This window comes from Cucumis melo, chromosome 1, assembly GCF_025177605.1.
Source record: "Cucumis melo cultivar AY chromosome 1, USDA_Cmelo_AY_1.0, whole genome shotgun sequence".
Lineage (NCBI taxonomy): Eukaryota > Viridiplantae > Streptophyta > Magnoliopsida > Cucurbitales > Cucurbitaceae > Cucumis > Cucumis melo.
In genome coordinates, this window is record NC_066857.1 from 14,845,161 (window position 1) to 14,860,643 (window position 15,483).

Genomic DNA, 15,483 nt, shown 5'->3' on the forward strand with positions numbered 1-15,483 from the left:
AAAACAGATTACTCCTCCTCTAAAGGATTGAGTGAAAAACTTTTTCCTTTCATTTTTACTTTGAAAATATCTTGATTTGCTACATCCTTAATCAAGCAATATTCATTTTCAAAAGTAACTTTAAAACCTTTTTCAATAAGTTGACCCACACTCAACAGATTTTGGTTAATGTCAGGTACAAAAAGAACATCCTGTATATGTTTTGTACCTTTACAACTTGCAATCGGAATAGTCCCATTTCCTTTGATTGAGATGTAGTCTCCATTGCCAATTCTGACTTTGGTGATAGTCGTTGGCTTCAGATCTTTAAACAACTCCTTGTCATGAGTCATATGGTTGGAACATCCACTGTCAATCAGCCAGCTTTCATTTGACTCACCACCCATGAAGCATGTTGCCACAAACAATTGATCTTCCTCCTCCTCCTGATCAGCAATTTTGGCCTCTACACCTTGTTGTTGATTCTTGTTCTTGCAAATTACAGCTTCATGCCCCATTTGGTTACATTTGGTGCACTTGGCGTCTGGTCTCCTTCAGCATTTAAAAGGAGGATGACCCTGTTTATTGCAATGTGAACAGGGAGGATAGGATCCCTTCTTGACTCCTACTTTGTTGTAAGCTGAAGATTCTCTAGTAGAAATTTGATTCTTCTTGAAAAACTTCTTCTTATTATTGTTCCTACCGTTCTCATGATGCTTCGTTGGCAAGGCTCCTTCAACAGCACCTTCTTGCCTCATGGCTCTTCTTTGTTCCTGCGCTTGCAAAGCATTGAGTATCTCTGCAAGAGTGATTTGAGTCAAATCTTTGGTATTTTCTAAGGTAGAAATAGATGCCTCAAATTTTTCAGGCACTGATACAAGAATTTTTTCTACAATTCTTGAGTCCTTGAACTCAAAACCAAGTAATCTGATTTGGTTTGCAATGTCCAATAACCTAACAGAATACTGTTTAATTGATTATGTTTCCTTCATCTTCTGCAACTCGAATTCTCGAATCAAGTTTAGCACACGCATTCCTTTGATTCTTTCATCTCCCTCATACTCTGACTTGAGATAATTCCATATCTCATATGTTGATCTCAGAGTCATAATTCTAGTGAAGATAGTAGATGAGACTACAGCAAACAGACATGCCTTTGCCTTGGATTTCTTTGTCTTCTTCTCTTTTTGCGCCTTGATTTGTGCCATGGTAGGATTGTCTGGAAGAGCAGGAATTTCATAATTCTCTTCCACTGCTTCCCAAATATCCAAAGCTTCCATATAAGCTTTCATACGAACTGCCCAAACTTGGTAGTTGTCTCCATCAAATATCAATGGAGAAATTGAAGAGAAATTGGAACTTGCTATGGCGTCCATGACACAACAACTTCACTCACACTCACAGATCCCTTAAGAAGAGAGCTCTGATATCAATTGTTATTTTCTAGAGTAAAAATAAATATTGCAATGGCAAATTGAAGACAAATTCATTCCACGTACGTCCAAAGAAAAATACAATATTTAAAGTCTTAAAAAATAACTACCCACTAACAACATGACCGTAAACTTTCTCCACTAACAACATGACTCTAAACTTTCTCCACTAACAACATGACCCTAGACTTTCTCCATGATTACAAATCATGAATAACTAATTCCTAAGAAATAGGAACAAACTTGGACTAAATTAACTTAACAAAAACAAACACACATGAGCATGTTTCAGTCCTAAAGCAGTTTCTAAAATGTAAAAGACAAATATTATAGTTTCTAAAATAATATTACTTTCATTGATTTGTTGGCATGAGAAAAAAAATATTTATCTACACAGACCCAATGTCGGTTTATAAAAAATGGACAATAATACAACAACTAAATAAAATAAACTTGTACAAATGGACCAAAAAACTAGGCTTTAATGTTGGTTTTAAACTAATATTATTGGTCTCTTTAATGTCGGTTTTAAACCGACATCAAAGCCCAACCAACATTAAAGGGCTTAAATAACACTATTAAAAATGTCGGTTGAAAATCAATATTAAAGAGACCTTTAATGTCTTTTTAAACCAACATTAAAGGCCAGATTTCTTCTAGTGATTACGAAATGATTTTTTGCTCAATTAAAAGGGGGTTCTTGATCAAGATTCTTGCAAGATCAACTTGCTTGATCTTGTGAAATTGTAAGAATTTTGGTCAAGATTTCAAGAAAATGGACAATCATCTCAAGCATTTAGTGGATATTCTTGCAATGACAACTAAAACCTAATCTTGCTCTTTAAAGAAGATCAAAGTATCTTTCACACTTTTTTTGGAAACAAATTGCAATCAATGAATTAATTGGATTTAACTTTGCACAATAAAATTGATGCAATCACATTAAAAAATTGCCAAGAACAAGGGAGATTCATCTAGCATTAATCAATTTCAAGATTTGACATGTTGCAATCAAGAATTGGATTGGGTTTTGTGTAGAAAAAGGTAATCAAATTAATCTTGCATTGCTTACAAAAATGGTGAATCAAGAACAATATCAAGAATTCAATTGACAAAAACGCTTGTAACTGAAAGAAGAAATTATTTTTTATACAAGAAAATTAGGGATTCAACAAAAACTACAAGCAGTTCAAAGATTTGATCATATCTAATTAATAGGGAAAAATAAGAGAAGTATTCTCCAAGAATTGAAAAGCCCTCAGCCCACTTACCTCTTGGTGATTAGCCCTCCATAAAAAAAAAGAATTCTGAAAATTAATTGAGAGAACAAAAAAAGGTAGAATGGAGGAGTAATTTTTGGAGTTTGAGAGAGTTTTGGGAGAATTTGGGGTTTATTTAAGAAAAAATGGTGAATTGATTATGGATTTACGAGAAATTAGGGGGAAAATGGGCTTATATAGAAAATATTTGGAAATAATCGTCACCAAGGTTCGAACCTGCAACCTCTCACTCACGCACGCGCTCCAATTGACAGAAGAATCAGTTTTTTTTTGGATTTTTGCTAAATATTTATGAAATTGCCACTGAAATTCTATGGAAAAAAAAAAAGGAAATGTAGTGCTAAAGATTCGAACTCGGGTGAGGAGGAGGAGCGTGTGACCAGGAACCGACACGTGATGAATAAAGAGTGGTGGGCAGACTGATGAACGTGCACGAAGAAGGATCAAATAATTGTGAATTATTTCACGTTGCGTGAGGTTCGAACCAATGAAATCTAAAAAGCGCGAAGGGGATCAAAACAATGGTGTTTTGGCATAGAAAAATTCAAAAAAAAATAATGCGACGCTTGGGGTTCGAACTCGTGACCTAAGGGTGGCTCGTGCGTGTGGATGGCTGACGCGTGTCACATCTTTTTGAATATTTACCAATTTGCCCATAAACTTCAAATTGCTCATTCTTCTTTCTTTAGACTCTATTTTAGGTGATTTTCATTGCGTTGGCTTCATATCGGAGCCTTCTTTCATATTTTGTATAAAAATATCAAAATAATGAATATATATACACACTATGGATTGAGAATAGTGTACAAATAAATGGGTCCATAATTGCCCTAACAAATTGATTTTGGAATTTTATTATTTTTAAATCTAGGAAACTTCCAAAAGGTGATTTCTTAAACAATTCTAATTGTTCCATATTTAATTTTTTTCTAATGTTTTTCAAGACATCTATTCGGGCATAAATACAATGTTTTTGAACTCTTGACCATTTATTCCTTTTAAGGATATGTGTATGTTTTATCTTCACCAACTCTCTTTCTCTTCTTCGACACCTATTTTTCATATAATCAATTAAATGTTATATTAATGTATAATTTGTTAAAAATTTATAATACAACGCAATTATTTCACACATACATTTTCAGATTCAATTCTTTTTCCTTTCCCCTTGAGATTTCTTTGAACAATCTTCTCTTTGCAATTGGAAGTTTATCTTGTACAATTTCATCTTACATATACCTATAAGTTTAATCAAACAAAACAGTACTTTAAACTAGAAAAATTTTAATCCAGAACAATATACCTCATCAAAGTCTAACTTATCCTTAAAAGGTACCTTAGTTGCGTTATCTCCTTCATTGATCTTAAAAAAAAAAAAAAAAAGATATGTTAATATATACCTCATCGCAGATCTGTTAATATATATACTACCTTAATTATAATATTTTCTCACCAATGAACATACCTCTTGCTCATGTATAGGCATTTTTGTCTCTAGTGTTTCAAAAAATATGTCCGGTTTGACCTCTTTGTTTTCCTCGTATACAATGTGGTCCTCTTAATTCATAGTTCTCATCTCCTAAGAAGATTGATTATAGTGGTTAGTAGTCCCTTGGTTCCTCCTCATATCTCTCTTCATAATCTTAAGAGTTAGAATTGCTCTTTTCGTCCTACGTAATATATACAAATTATATATTTGTGAATTCGATATACCATATACCATATAATTTCACCAATTTACAACACAAAATATACCATATACCTCTACGTCATATATCGTAGGATCATTCTTGTTTGATTTCATAGGTCTAAGACTATGATCCAAGAACTCTTTCATTTCTACGCACCATTTTCCAAACAACATATAAAGAACATTCTACCATATATAGTACCATATAACATATATAAATCTGAATGCATGTTCATTTAGCCCATCATATATAAATCTAAATACAATTACAACTATTATGTTTACAAAACTATTTTTTAGTTTACAAATAATGTATTCGATATTATACTACATATATTAAATATAAGAAATGATTTTTCATAACATTAATGATATATATACTTATGTGATCAACAGCCGAAATTTTAGAGACCCTAATCTACATACTTATTTTGTTCGATTTCGGTATAATACCATTATAATATGTTCAATCTACTTAAGATACCCTATCATATCGTATACAAAATATATATTCTTACTAACCGGAAATATCTATTGAAAAAATTCCCAAACTTCTCTACTTTAGTCGGTCGTCATAAATCGTCTTTTTCACTGCGTAAATTTTCATAAATATTATGCTAATTTGCCTCTTTAGTGACAAGAAATGGGAATGAAGAAAGGAAGTTTTTCGAATAAGTTTTCGTCGATATTTTTAAATTCCAAAACCATAGGCCACAAATCTTGTTTTCACACCTGATTGTTCACCTTCCCTTTTCCTTTCTTTTTTAAATATGTAATTACTAATAACAATGGGTGCATTTGTCATTTAGGCCCTATGTTTATGTAATATATAAACCCATTTAGTACATTTTTTTGAAAAATTTTGGAATTTAGGGTCCATCATGTAATATGGTTTACCATTTTGGGCCTTAATAGTTACAACCCAAAAAGGTTGTTTGAGGGAGGGAAAGGAAAGGACTAAATTCTCCTTTCCATGTTTGAGATCCCCTATTCCTTCTTATTCCTTCTCTTTCTTCCCCTTAACCCATCTCAACTTTCCTTATTCCTTCTCTCACTTATTCTCAATCCCCCTCGATCTGTGGGTTATCCTCTATTCCTCTCTATTTGACCGTTCATCTTCCTCATTTCTTCTCCATTTGGCCGTCGATCTACTACTTACCTTTCAATCTCTCTTCCTTTTCTCTACAACCGAGTAAGGCTTTCCCCCATTTCCCCTCACAAAGTCCTTCAAATCTGATCGCTCATCTCCTTCATTAATCTTGATCTCCTTCTCATTTACCCTCTTCGACTACTTTGGGTTTTTCTCCACCGTTCACCATCTTCTTCTTTACGGTACATATTCCACCGATTTTTCTTCTACCATTTTTTGTACCAATTAGGTACTATCCCTCTTCTCCTTCAATCTCCGTCTTCGACCATGGTTATGGGTTACGTTGACTAACCTCATTTAAAAAAAAATTGAGGCCTCTGATGTCTTCCCGTCGGTTGGGGTTTTGTTGATTAGGCTTTGTGGTTCCTTGCATGGCTTGTCTTCTAGACTTGCCGCTCGTAGCTCCTATTCATGCTTAGTATTCCCCTTGCCACTCGGATTACCCTTTTGCCGCTCCAATTTCTCTCTACTGGTAAGTGACGGATGTCTTTGGTGGTTCCGAGCAAGGTAAGGATTGAGGTAACGATTTCTTTCTTTTTTTTTTAAGTCGATGATGAGGTTCAAACACTGATTACATTGTTGCATTCATATTCCATTTTCTTCTATTTTATGAGGTGCTATATTTGACTGATTTGTGTGTTATTGTTTTTTTTTAATTCAAATGGGTTGAATATGTTTGTGCATCTGTAATGGAAGTTGTCAAATAACATTCATTTTTCTCGATGATATGTTATTTATTTCCCTTTCTGTGCATTTTATATGAATCAGCCATGTTGAATTTTTTTGTGTTGAGGACTACACTCATATGTACTAGTGTTGGAGGGTTTCTGTGCATTTTATATACACTGTCCATGTTGAATTTCTTTTTGTTGAAGACTACATTGATGGGTAATAGGGTTAAAGGGTCACGACCGGCTACTACCCTGTGATGTTTCTCTCTAACCTCTTTTTTCTCTCTCTGACCAGTTTTCTTTGCTATTGTATACTTGTTTGACCATCTTTTGGTTCCCTTGTGTTATCTACTCCATGCCTCACATTAATATTTGAAATATTTATTTGGTTTGGGTCTTTAACGGAGCATTAACTATTGCCTTCCATTCCTCTATATATACATTGTTTTGTATTTTGGCATCATGGTATACTATTTTCCCATTTCGTATTCATTTCCATACCTTTCATGTCACCACATTTGATGGTCGTGTTACATTCTACTTGTTCACTTCTCCATTTACTGTGTTCACGTTATGTCTTTCATATCCTCACATTTGATGGCATTGCATATATGACGACCTTTTTTATACGTATGAAGTTCGATTTCAATCTATTGAACAAACTTCCTTCCTCTAAGGCACAAGAAAAAAAACATTTGAAAACTATTGACTTTCTTTTTGTTTCTACGTAACTGTTAACAATTTGTTCTTTTGTCATGTGTACGCGTTGTTAGGTCCATAGTCAGAGGTATGCATTCAAATCCTCTTCCATTTTTTCCTTTCAATACATCGACGTCAAGATTTAGAGTCCTGCCATATGTTTCTTTGTTCAGTTTTGCAGTGCGCCCGAGTACATAGAGCGAAATCTCGAGGTACTAAGGTTTCTACGTATTCACGCATAAGTTCTTTAAAGCTACATTTTCTTGTGTTTTTGTGTTTTAATACATTTGTAATGAATGAACATTTTACGCTTACGATTTTGTATTGGGACTTTCACATGAAAATAGGTAAAATTTACATTATATTCGCAACTACTGTTTTAAGCATATTCTATCCTTGATGCATGTGTCACATTTCTCTTTCCATGACATGTAATGCATTTCCACATCATATTGTTTTTAGTAAACGCACCAATTACATCGTAGGGGTGTTCAAAAAACCCGGTAATCCAACCAACTTAGACCACCCAACCCAAATCGTAAGGGTTAGATTGGGTTGGGTTAGAGAATTGAAAAAAAATGGGTCGAGTTACCGAGTTGGAGAATTAAGGGTTGGGTTGGGTCAATCCGACTCGACTTAGCAATATATATATATATATATATATATATATATATATATAAACCCTAGTCTTGTTTGCAACAAAACCCAAATCTCTCGATTCAACAATTCCCTCCCTACCGCTTGCGAATGTGCTTGCCCCACCTGTCTTCCATCTTGTCACATTTCGGTGATTGACCTCATATTTTGGTGTCTTGTCACATTCTGGCGTCGTCCTCATAGCTCGTATCTTGACCTACCCATTCCGTTCGCACCCATCTTCTTCACGTTACCACCTATTTCGTTCGTATGTTTGATCCCCACCCATATATTCGACCCATCTTCACATTATGGTTCAATATGCCTCACCCATTCCATTCATAGTCAGTCCGTTCGACTTCGTGTTCCACTTCTAACCCTCACATTTTGTTCGTGTTCACAGACCTCACTATCACAGTCACTTCGAGTCTCCGTTTTGGCGTTTCCTTTGCAACTTTGGTAAGCCTTTTTACTTTTGTTATTTTACTTTTGTATTTAGCATAAATTAAATCAAGTCTTATTCTAAGTTTCAACATTTTGCAGTCAATACCACACTGCCTCAAATATTTATATTTAGATTTCTTTAAAACTCATCACCACAGACGCGACGTCGGATACTAAGGAATCACCATTATCTAACTTATGGTAAGTTAAATATTTTGATGGTTAACATTTTTTTTGTCTAATAATTTGATGCATTGTTTGAAATCTAAATTTTAGTTGGGGTTGGAATTTGAATTTTATGTTGGTGTTGGGAAGTTTAATTGGTGTATGTTGGTATTGGAAGTTTAATTAATGTATTGTATCTTGGTGTTGGAATTAGATATGTATACGTTTTAGTTGGAATTAGATACTTTAGTTGGTGTTGAAATCTAAATTTTATGTTGGTGTTGGAAAGTTTAATTGGTGTATGTTGGTATTGGAAATTTAATTAGTGTATTGTATCTTGGTGTTGGAATTAGATATGAATATGTCTAATTGGTGTATGTTAGTGTTTGAAGTTTAGATATGTGTATGTTTAATTGGTGTATGTTTTGTTTGTATTAGAAGTTTAATTGTTGTATGTTGGTGTTGGAATTGAATATGTTTATGTTTAATTGGTGTATGTTGGTATTGGAAGTTAGTGTGTATGTTGGTGTTAGAAGTTTAATTAGATGTTAATTAATGTTGGTTTCATTTATTTTATAGATGGATAACAGTAGTGAGAATGCGAGCTACCAGTAATAACGGAACGCCTCCTCCCCTTCCTCATCCTCTTCCTCCTCCTAATACAAGTTAAACTACAAAACATGTACTGCTTCTACCTCCCAAATCCAAAAGAAAGAAACCTAATAAACAAACTTCTTCCATGTGGGATCATTCCACAAAAATGGAAGCAAGTGTTAACAATGGAGCTAGGTGCAAGTCTAACTATTGTGGGAAGGATTATGGATCACTAGTAATAGTTGTGGAACTAGCATTTTGTGGAAGCATTTAAGAAATCAATGTAAAAAGTATCCGTGTAGAGAAGAAAATAAAGGACAAACCACCTTAACTCTTATACCTACAAATGATGGGAAGGGAACCAATGCTAGTAATTTCGTGACTACATTGTTTAGCCAACTAGCATGTGTTAAGATGCTAATTATGAATGAGTTGTCATTCATATTCGTTGAGACTGAGGGTTTTAGACACTTTTGTAGTATTACGTGTCCTAGGTTTGATGTTTCATCAAGAGTATCAATTGCTAGAGATATATATCAACTATATCTTGAAGAGAAAAAAAAATTAAAATCATTTTTACTTAAAAGCTCTCAAAGAATTTGTCTTACTACGGACACTTGGACTTTACTACAAAATGTGAACTACATAGTCATCACAACACATTTCATTGATTCTGAATGGGTTTTACATAAGAAGATTTTAAGTTTTTGTAGAGTTGCTAATCATAAAGGGGTGACTATTGGGAGGGCAATTGAAAGTTGTTTGTTGGAGTAAGGGATTGACAAAATCTTTACGATCACTATTGATAATGCAAGTTCCAACGATGTGGCTATTTCATATTTTAAGAGAAGACTTAAAAGTTGGAAATCCATCGTTTTAGATGGAGAGCTATTGCATATGAGGTGTTGTGCTCATATAATTAATCTTATTGTAAATGATAGGCTGAAAGATATGCATGATTCTATTGCTAGTGTTCGTAATGCTGTGAGATATGTACAATCATCACCTAAGAGAATGGAAAAATTTAAAGCATGTGTGAAGCAATAAAAAATCGTGTGTAAGGCTCTTGTTTGTTTAGATGTAGCTACTAGGTGGAATTTTGCATATTTAATGCTTGATCATGCAATTGAATTTGAAAAAACTTTAAAAATTTTAAAGGAAGAGAAAGAGGACTTAGATTTTGTTGAGTATTTCGAGGAAGATGAATGTGGAAATAAGAGATTGAGGGCCCCAAGTGTTTTTTATTTGGTTGACGGTAAGTGTGTTTTTAAAGTTATTGAAAGGATTTTATGAAACCACTACAAAAATAAGTGGATCTTCATATGTCACTTCAAATGTTGATTATAAGGAGATTAACATAATTCAGTTTGTTTTGAACAAATTGAGCAACAACAACAAATGATCTGTTCTTAGTTTGATGACTATGAATATGAAAAAAAAGTTTGATAAGTATTGGGGTTTGCTTGAAAAGATGAATAAGTTGATGTTTGTGGCTATGGTGATTGATCCTCAGTACAAGTTAAAGTACTTGAATTATTGTCTTTCCAATGTTGATGAGACTGATGTTGTTAAGGATGTAGTTGAGAGCGTGAAGATAGATTTGTATCGTCTATATGACTTTTACAAATCACAACATAACCCTTCCATTCGATGATCTTAAGCAATCAAACAATGTTACTGTAGAAGTGAAAAACGATGAAGAAGTTGATCCATGGATAAAATTTTGTGCTTTGAGAGAAGAAGAAAGCTCAATGGAAGTGGAGAATGACTTGACTTCTTATTTGTCTGACAAGGTAGTAGATAAGAATGAGTTTGATATTATGTATTGTTGAAAAATATATGAATGGGTACAAATATCTCTTTTTATCAACAATTGTTCGAGATGTTTTAGTGGTTCCAATATCTACGGTGGCTTCTAAATCTGCATTTAGTATAGGTGGGAGGATTCTTGATCCCTTTCCTAGTTCTTTGACTCCTAGAACAGTCAAAACCTTGATATGTACACAAAATTGGATTCAAGGCGGCTCTACATTATTAGATCTTCATCCACTACTTGAAGAGTTACAGACTTATGAGAATATTGAGGCAGGTAATTGATTGCTTTCTTTACTGTACACATCCAACGACTAACATATATTGTGGTAAATATATTTTTATTTAACTTTTGAATGATTTGTTTTGTAGGGAACCCGTCATCTTCTAATATTTTGGACTAATGAGTTGGGTTTGGAAGAAGAGCATATTGATTATTATTAGTGTGAGTTTTTATAACATTATATGTTATTACTTACATTACATGCAATTATTACGTGTTTGTATTTTTTTCAGAAGAACAATCACCCAAACGTCGTCGTGGCACACTTTGGATGCCAAGTTGGAATTTTTTTTATATTGAACTTTGAATATTTTAATGTATTTTTAATGGACATTATTTAATTTTGAACTTTTGAATCTATTTTCAATTTGAATGGACATTATTGGATTTTAAACTTTTGAATGTATTTTTAAATTTTAATTGACATTCCTATTTTGTGTGATTATTAATTTTTTTTATGAATTTGAATTTGAATTTTTGAATGTATTTTAAATTTTAATGAACATTGCTATTTTGTGTGATTATTAATTTTTTTTTTTTATGATTTGAACTTTTGAATGGATAGTATTGTAGATTTCGAATTTGAAAAGAATATGAAAATTTGGGTTGAAAAACTATGAAAATGATGAAAATCGAATTCTTACCAATATAAAAATTTGAAATACAATATAATTAAAATAATAAAAAGAAAAAGCAAACCCGCAAACCAAACCCAGCCAAATCCGAACTTTTTGGGTTGGGTTGGGTTGGGTTGACCCTTGAATATTGAACCGATAAGGTTCAAATTTTTCCAACCCAATCACTTTGGATTAGTCCATATTTTTCCTCCAACTCAACCTAACCCTACTTATGTATACCCTTATTACATCGTACAATTACACATTCGATAATTAAAGGACCACATTCCCAAAATTAAATTTTGGTTAGTTCAACTGTTGACCAAATATCTAATTTTCGAATTTGTTTTGTTAAAAAGACAATATTCAATAACCTTTGTAATTTCACTATTGCAGATAATTAAGAAATGATTTTTGCAATAGTTAAAATTGTGTTAGATTTATAATATGTTTTTCATATTTCATAATGAAACTACCAAATTTAACATAGTAATTGTACAACCCAAATGATAGAGAAAGAAATAAACATTTACACTGTACAAGTAGACGAAAAAAACCACATTCATTAGCCATAGGTAAGAAAATTGAACATAGTCAATGCACTTACAAATATATATAACTAGACCGTCTAAAGATTTTGGTTGTAAATCTATTTACCCCTTTATAGTAGCTCAAAAGGGATCCAACCGAAATCGCCGCTGTTTTAACTATCTTCACATTCGCCCAATGTTAGTTGCTACTGACAACCGATGTTGAAGGCACTGTTGAATGACCACAAGAGGCTATCTAAAATAACATGTCACACTAGGGATAGGATTAGGCACCTAGCGTACTTTTGCATGATACACGCATCTGACCTTGTATGTTAGCAAAATACTTCGAACAATAGTTGGCTTAGAATTGACAGAAATCATCAACGTTGAGGAGATGGTTGCTATCTTTCTTCATGTGCTAGAGCACGATGTGAAGAATCGCGAGATTCAACGGGTGTTCATACAGTTCAGTGAGACAGTATCGCGGCATTTCACCTTATCTTGATGTTCGTGCTTTGTCTGCATAACAAGTTATTAACAAAACCACAACCTGTGAAGAGGACATGCACAGATGTGAGGTGTCGGTGTTTCAAGGTTAAGGCTTAAATACCTTTCGGTTTTTTAATACAAAATGAACTTGTCCCATGTCTTATTTGCTGCAAAATTTCCTAGAGGCCTTAGACGACACGTACATCAAAATGAACGTGGCCCACAAGTGATCGACTAAGGTATCAAACCTAAAAGGGCGAAGTGGCAACAAATGTCTTCGACGTATGAGACACGAAAGAGGACTTTGTTTTCATCTTAGCTGACTGGAAAGGATCTGCAGCAGACTCTCCTATCCTGCGAGATACAATTTCATGACCTAATGGTTTGAAGGTTCCAATATGTTTCCCTTAAACCACATTTTACATTTTTTTTTTGTAATAGACGCCGTTAGAGTATAACAAAATCCAAAATCACATCAGGATATTACTACCTGTGTGACTTAAGATACCTAAATGCGGAGGGATTTTGACGTTGTATAGAGGCCAACAATATCATCTACAAGAGTGACGCGGTACTGGAAAAGCTCCAACAACACTGAAGGAGTTAATCAACATGAAACATTGTTCTGCACGGAATGTTATAGAACATAGAATGTCATACTACCCCGTTCAAGTCCAATGTCGCACTATTATGGCTTATTGTCTACTCCATAATTTAATAAATCGACAGATAAGGAACACTGACATATTTGACGACAAAGATGAGGGTGACTCGACATATGCAACTACTAGCGATAACGACATCAACTACATTAAGGCCTCAAACGAATAGACTCAATTGAGGGACACCTTCGCGGAGTTAATGTTCAATGAATGGCAGTTGCATAACGACTAGTACCATTTTAGTTGTAGTATAACCATGTTATTAAGACGGTTATACTATGTGGATTGGGATTCACTCATTTTGCAGTCTGTTTGTGTAACGACCCAACTCCTTATGCTGAATCGAAGTCATTACTAAATATAGAACAAGTGGTTTAAGTCGAAAAATTTTATTAAAAGCATACGGTTCAAGAAATTCATTTATAAAAAAACATAAACATGGTAGTCATGCAAAAAATGTAAAAGCGTTCTGAAATCCTACTCGGGCCCTATCTACATAAAAGATAGTGAAAAATAAAAAGTACTCAAACTCAAATGCTAAAATCTGAAATAAGAAACAAGCGGAAGCGGTAGTCCCTATGGCCCTCCTCGGTCTCACTTCGGGTCGCTCGCCAGCTTGCCCTTGCCCTTGCCTCGTCCTCTACCTGAAAACATAAAGTGGAGAGAATGAGTATAAAAATACTCAGTAAGGGACCCACTACTAGTCCCACTAGGTGCCTGTTAACTTCCTATTAGAGTCCTGATAACTGGTACCCAATCTCTGGCACGTTCCCGAACACGTGCAATCATGCGCTCCCGTAGGAACGTAACTCTGGTCTTCGGTGCCCGGGGGACACCTAGGACAGTCGGGATGCGAGGACCCCGTCGAGTCACTCGAGTCATGTCTATATCATGCTAGACTGGCGTCCCGTCGGACCACACAGTCCTCAATAGGTGGTGATCCCGAAGGACACCCATGCAGGTACGACTCTAACAGAATCGAGCTAACAGGTACCCTAATTGCAGTATACATACACATGGCATCAGCATATAACATGTCACATAAATCATTTCTACACTCTCCGTCCCGACATTCGTCGTAACCATAATAGATCTTGCCACACATAACAGGCTATAGCACAACTATATCGTCATTTGCATCATACTAACATTTATTTCAGGCATCATACTGTCAATTTCTCAATATGCAACATAGGGCATACACAGTCTCATACTTCAAACATGAAACTAGTAGTAGAATCTCTTACCTGGAGATCTACTTGTCGAGTCCTAACCGCGAGGCAGTACGCTTTCCAAGCGACGAAGTCCTAACTGTTTAATGAGTCAAAATTGTAAATAGGTCGCCAACGACCAACGGTTCAAGACCCAATTGAAATGACTTACCCTAGAAGGAGGTTGCAGTGCTCGAGCCCCTACTGAAGAAATCCCGCGCTGCAGTAATTTCTTGGTCCAAGACGTCCCTTGAGGAAAATAATTTAATTTAGATCCAAATTAATTTAACTAACGTCCGAGCACGGAGTCTTACCGGAAAAACCACAATAATTAATTAGATTACCAAAATATAGGTGGATGGAGCCAAATTAGTCCTGGCGGCTCGGCTGGAAGAAGACAGGACCGGCTCGGCTTGGGCAGACGCGGCTCGGCTCGGTACAGGAATTTCGCGTGCGGCTCGGCTTGCAACAGGGGGAGACGCGGCTCGGCTTGCAACAGGGGAGACGCGGCTCGGCTACACAGAAGCGCGCGGCGCGGCTTCACACGCGGACGCGGCTCACACGCGGAGAGGACTGGACGCGGCGCTTCGGTTTCGGCTTCGGGCGCGCGGGCGTGGAGCGGCTCCGGGTTCGTTCGTCGGCTGGAGGCACGCGCGGCGGATCGGCTTCGAGTGGCGGCTGCGGGAGACGGCTGGGCGCGGATCGAAGCGGCTCCCTTCGGCTCGATCGGAGCGACGCGGCTGACGGAGCTTCTCGGATCGACGCGGCTGACGGAGCTTCTCGGCTCGACGCGGCTGACGGAGCTTCTCGGCTACACAGACCGGCTCGATCGAAGCGACGCGACGCGGCTCGGCTATCCTCCTGATCGGAGCGGCGCGGCGTCGGCGGTCTTCCTTAGGTCGAAGCGGCGCGGCGGGGCTCGGCTGGCGGCTGCGGATTCGGCTGCAGGCGCGCGGAGGATGGCTCGGCTTCCACTCGGCTTGCAGACGCGCGGTGGGTCGGCTCTACTACGGGCGGCTCCGAGGGTTAATCTTTCAGCTGGCGGCGGCGGCGTGCGGCGGCGTGCGGCGGCGTGCGGCGGCGTGCGGCGGCGGCTAGGGTTTCCTCTTCTATATTTTATTTTTTTTTTTTCCTT

The 15,483-nt window shown here is 36.2% G+C and overlaps 1 protein-coding gene across 1 annotated transcript; it reads right to left on the minus strand.

Annotated features, from left to right (window-relative positions):
- Nucleotides 1-533: 533 nt before the first annotated feature.
- LOC127148417 (uncharacterized) lies at nucleotides 534-1,355 on the minus strand. The gene is made up of 2 exons (XM_051082005.1): nucleotides 1,042-1,355; nucleotides 534-906 (listed from the first exon to the last, which is right to left on the minus strand). The coding sequence occupies exons 1-2, from the start codon at nucleotides 1,353-1,355 to the stop codon at nucleotides 534-536; spliced, it is 687 nt and encodes a 228-aa protein (XP_050937962.1).
- Between the last annotated feature and the right edge of the window lie 14,128 nt (nucleotides 1,356-15,483).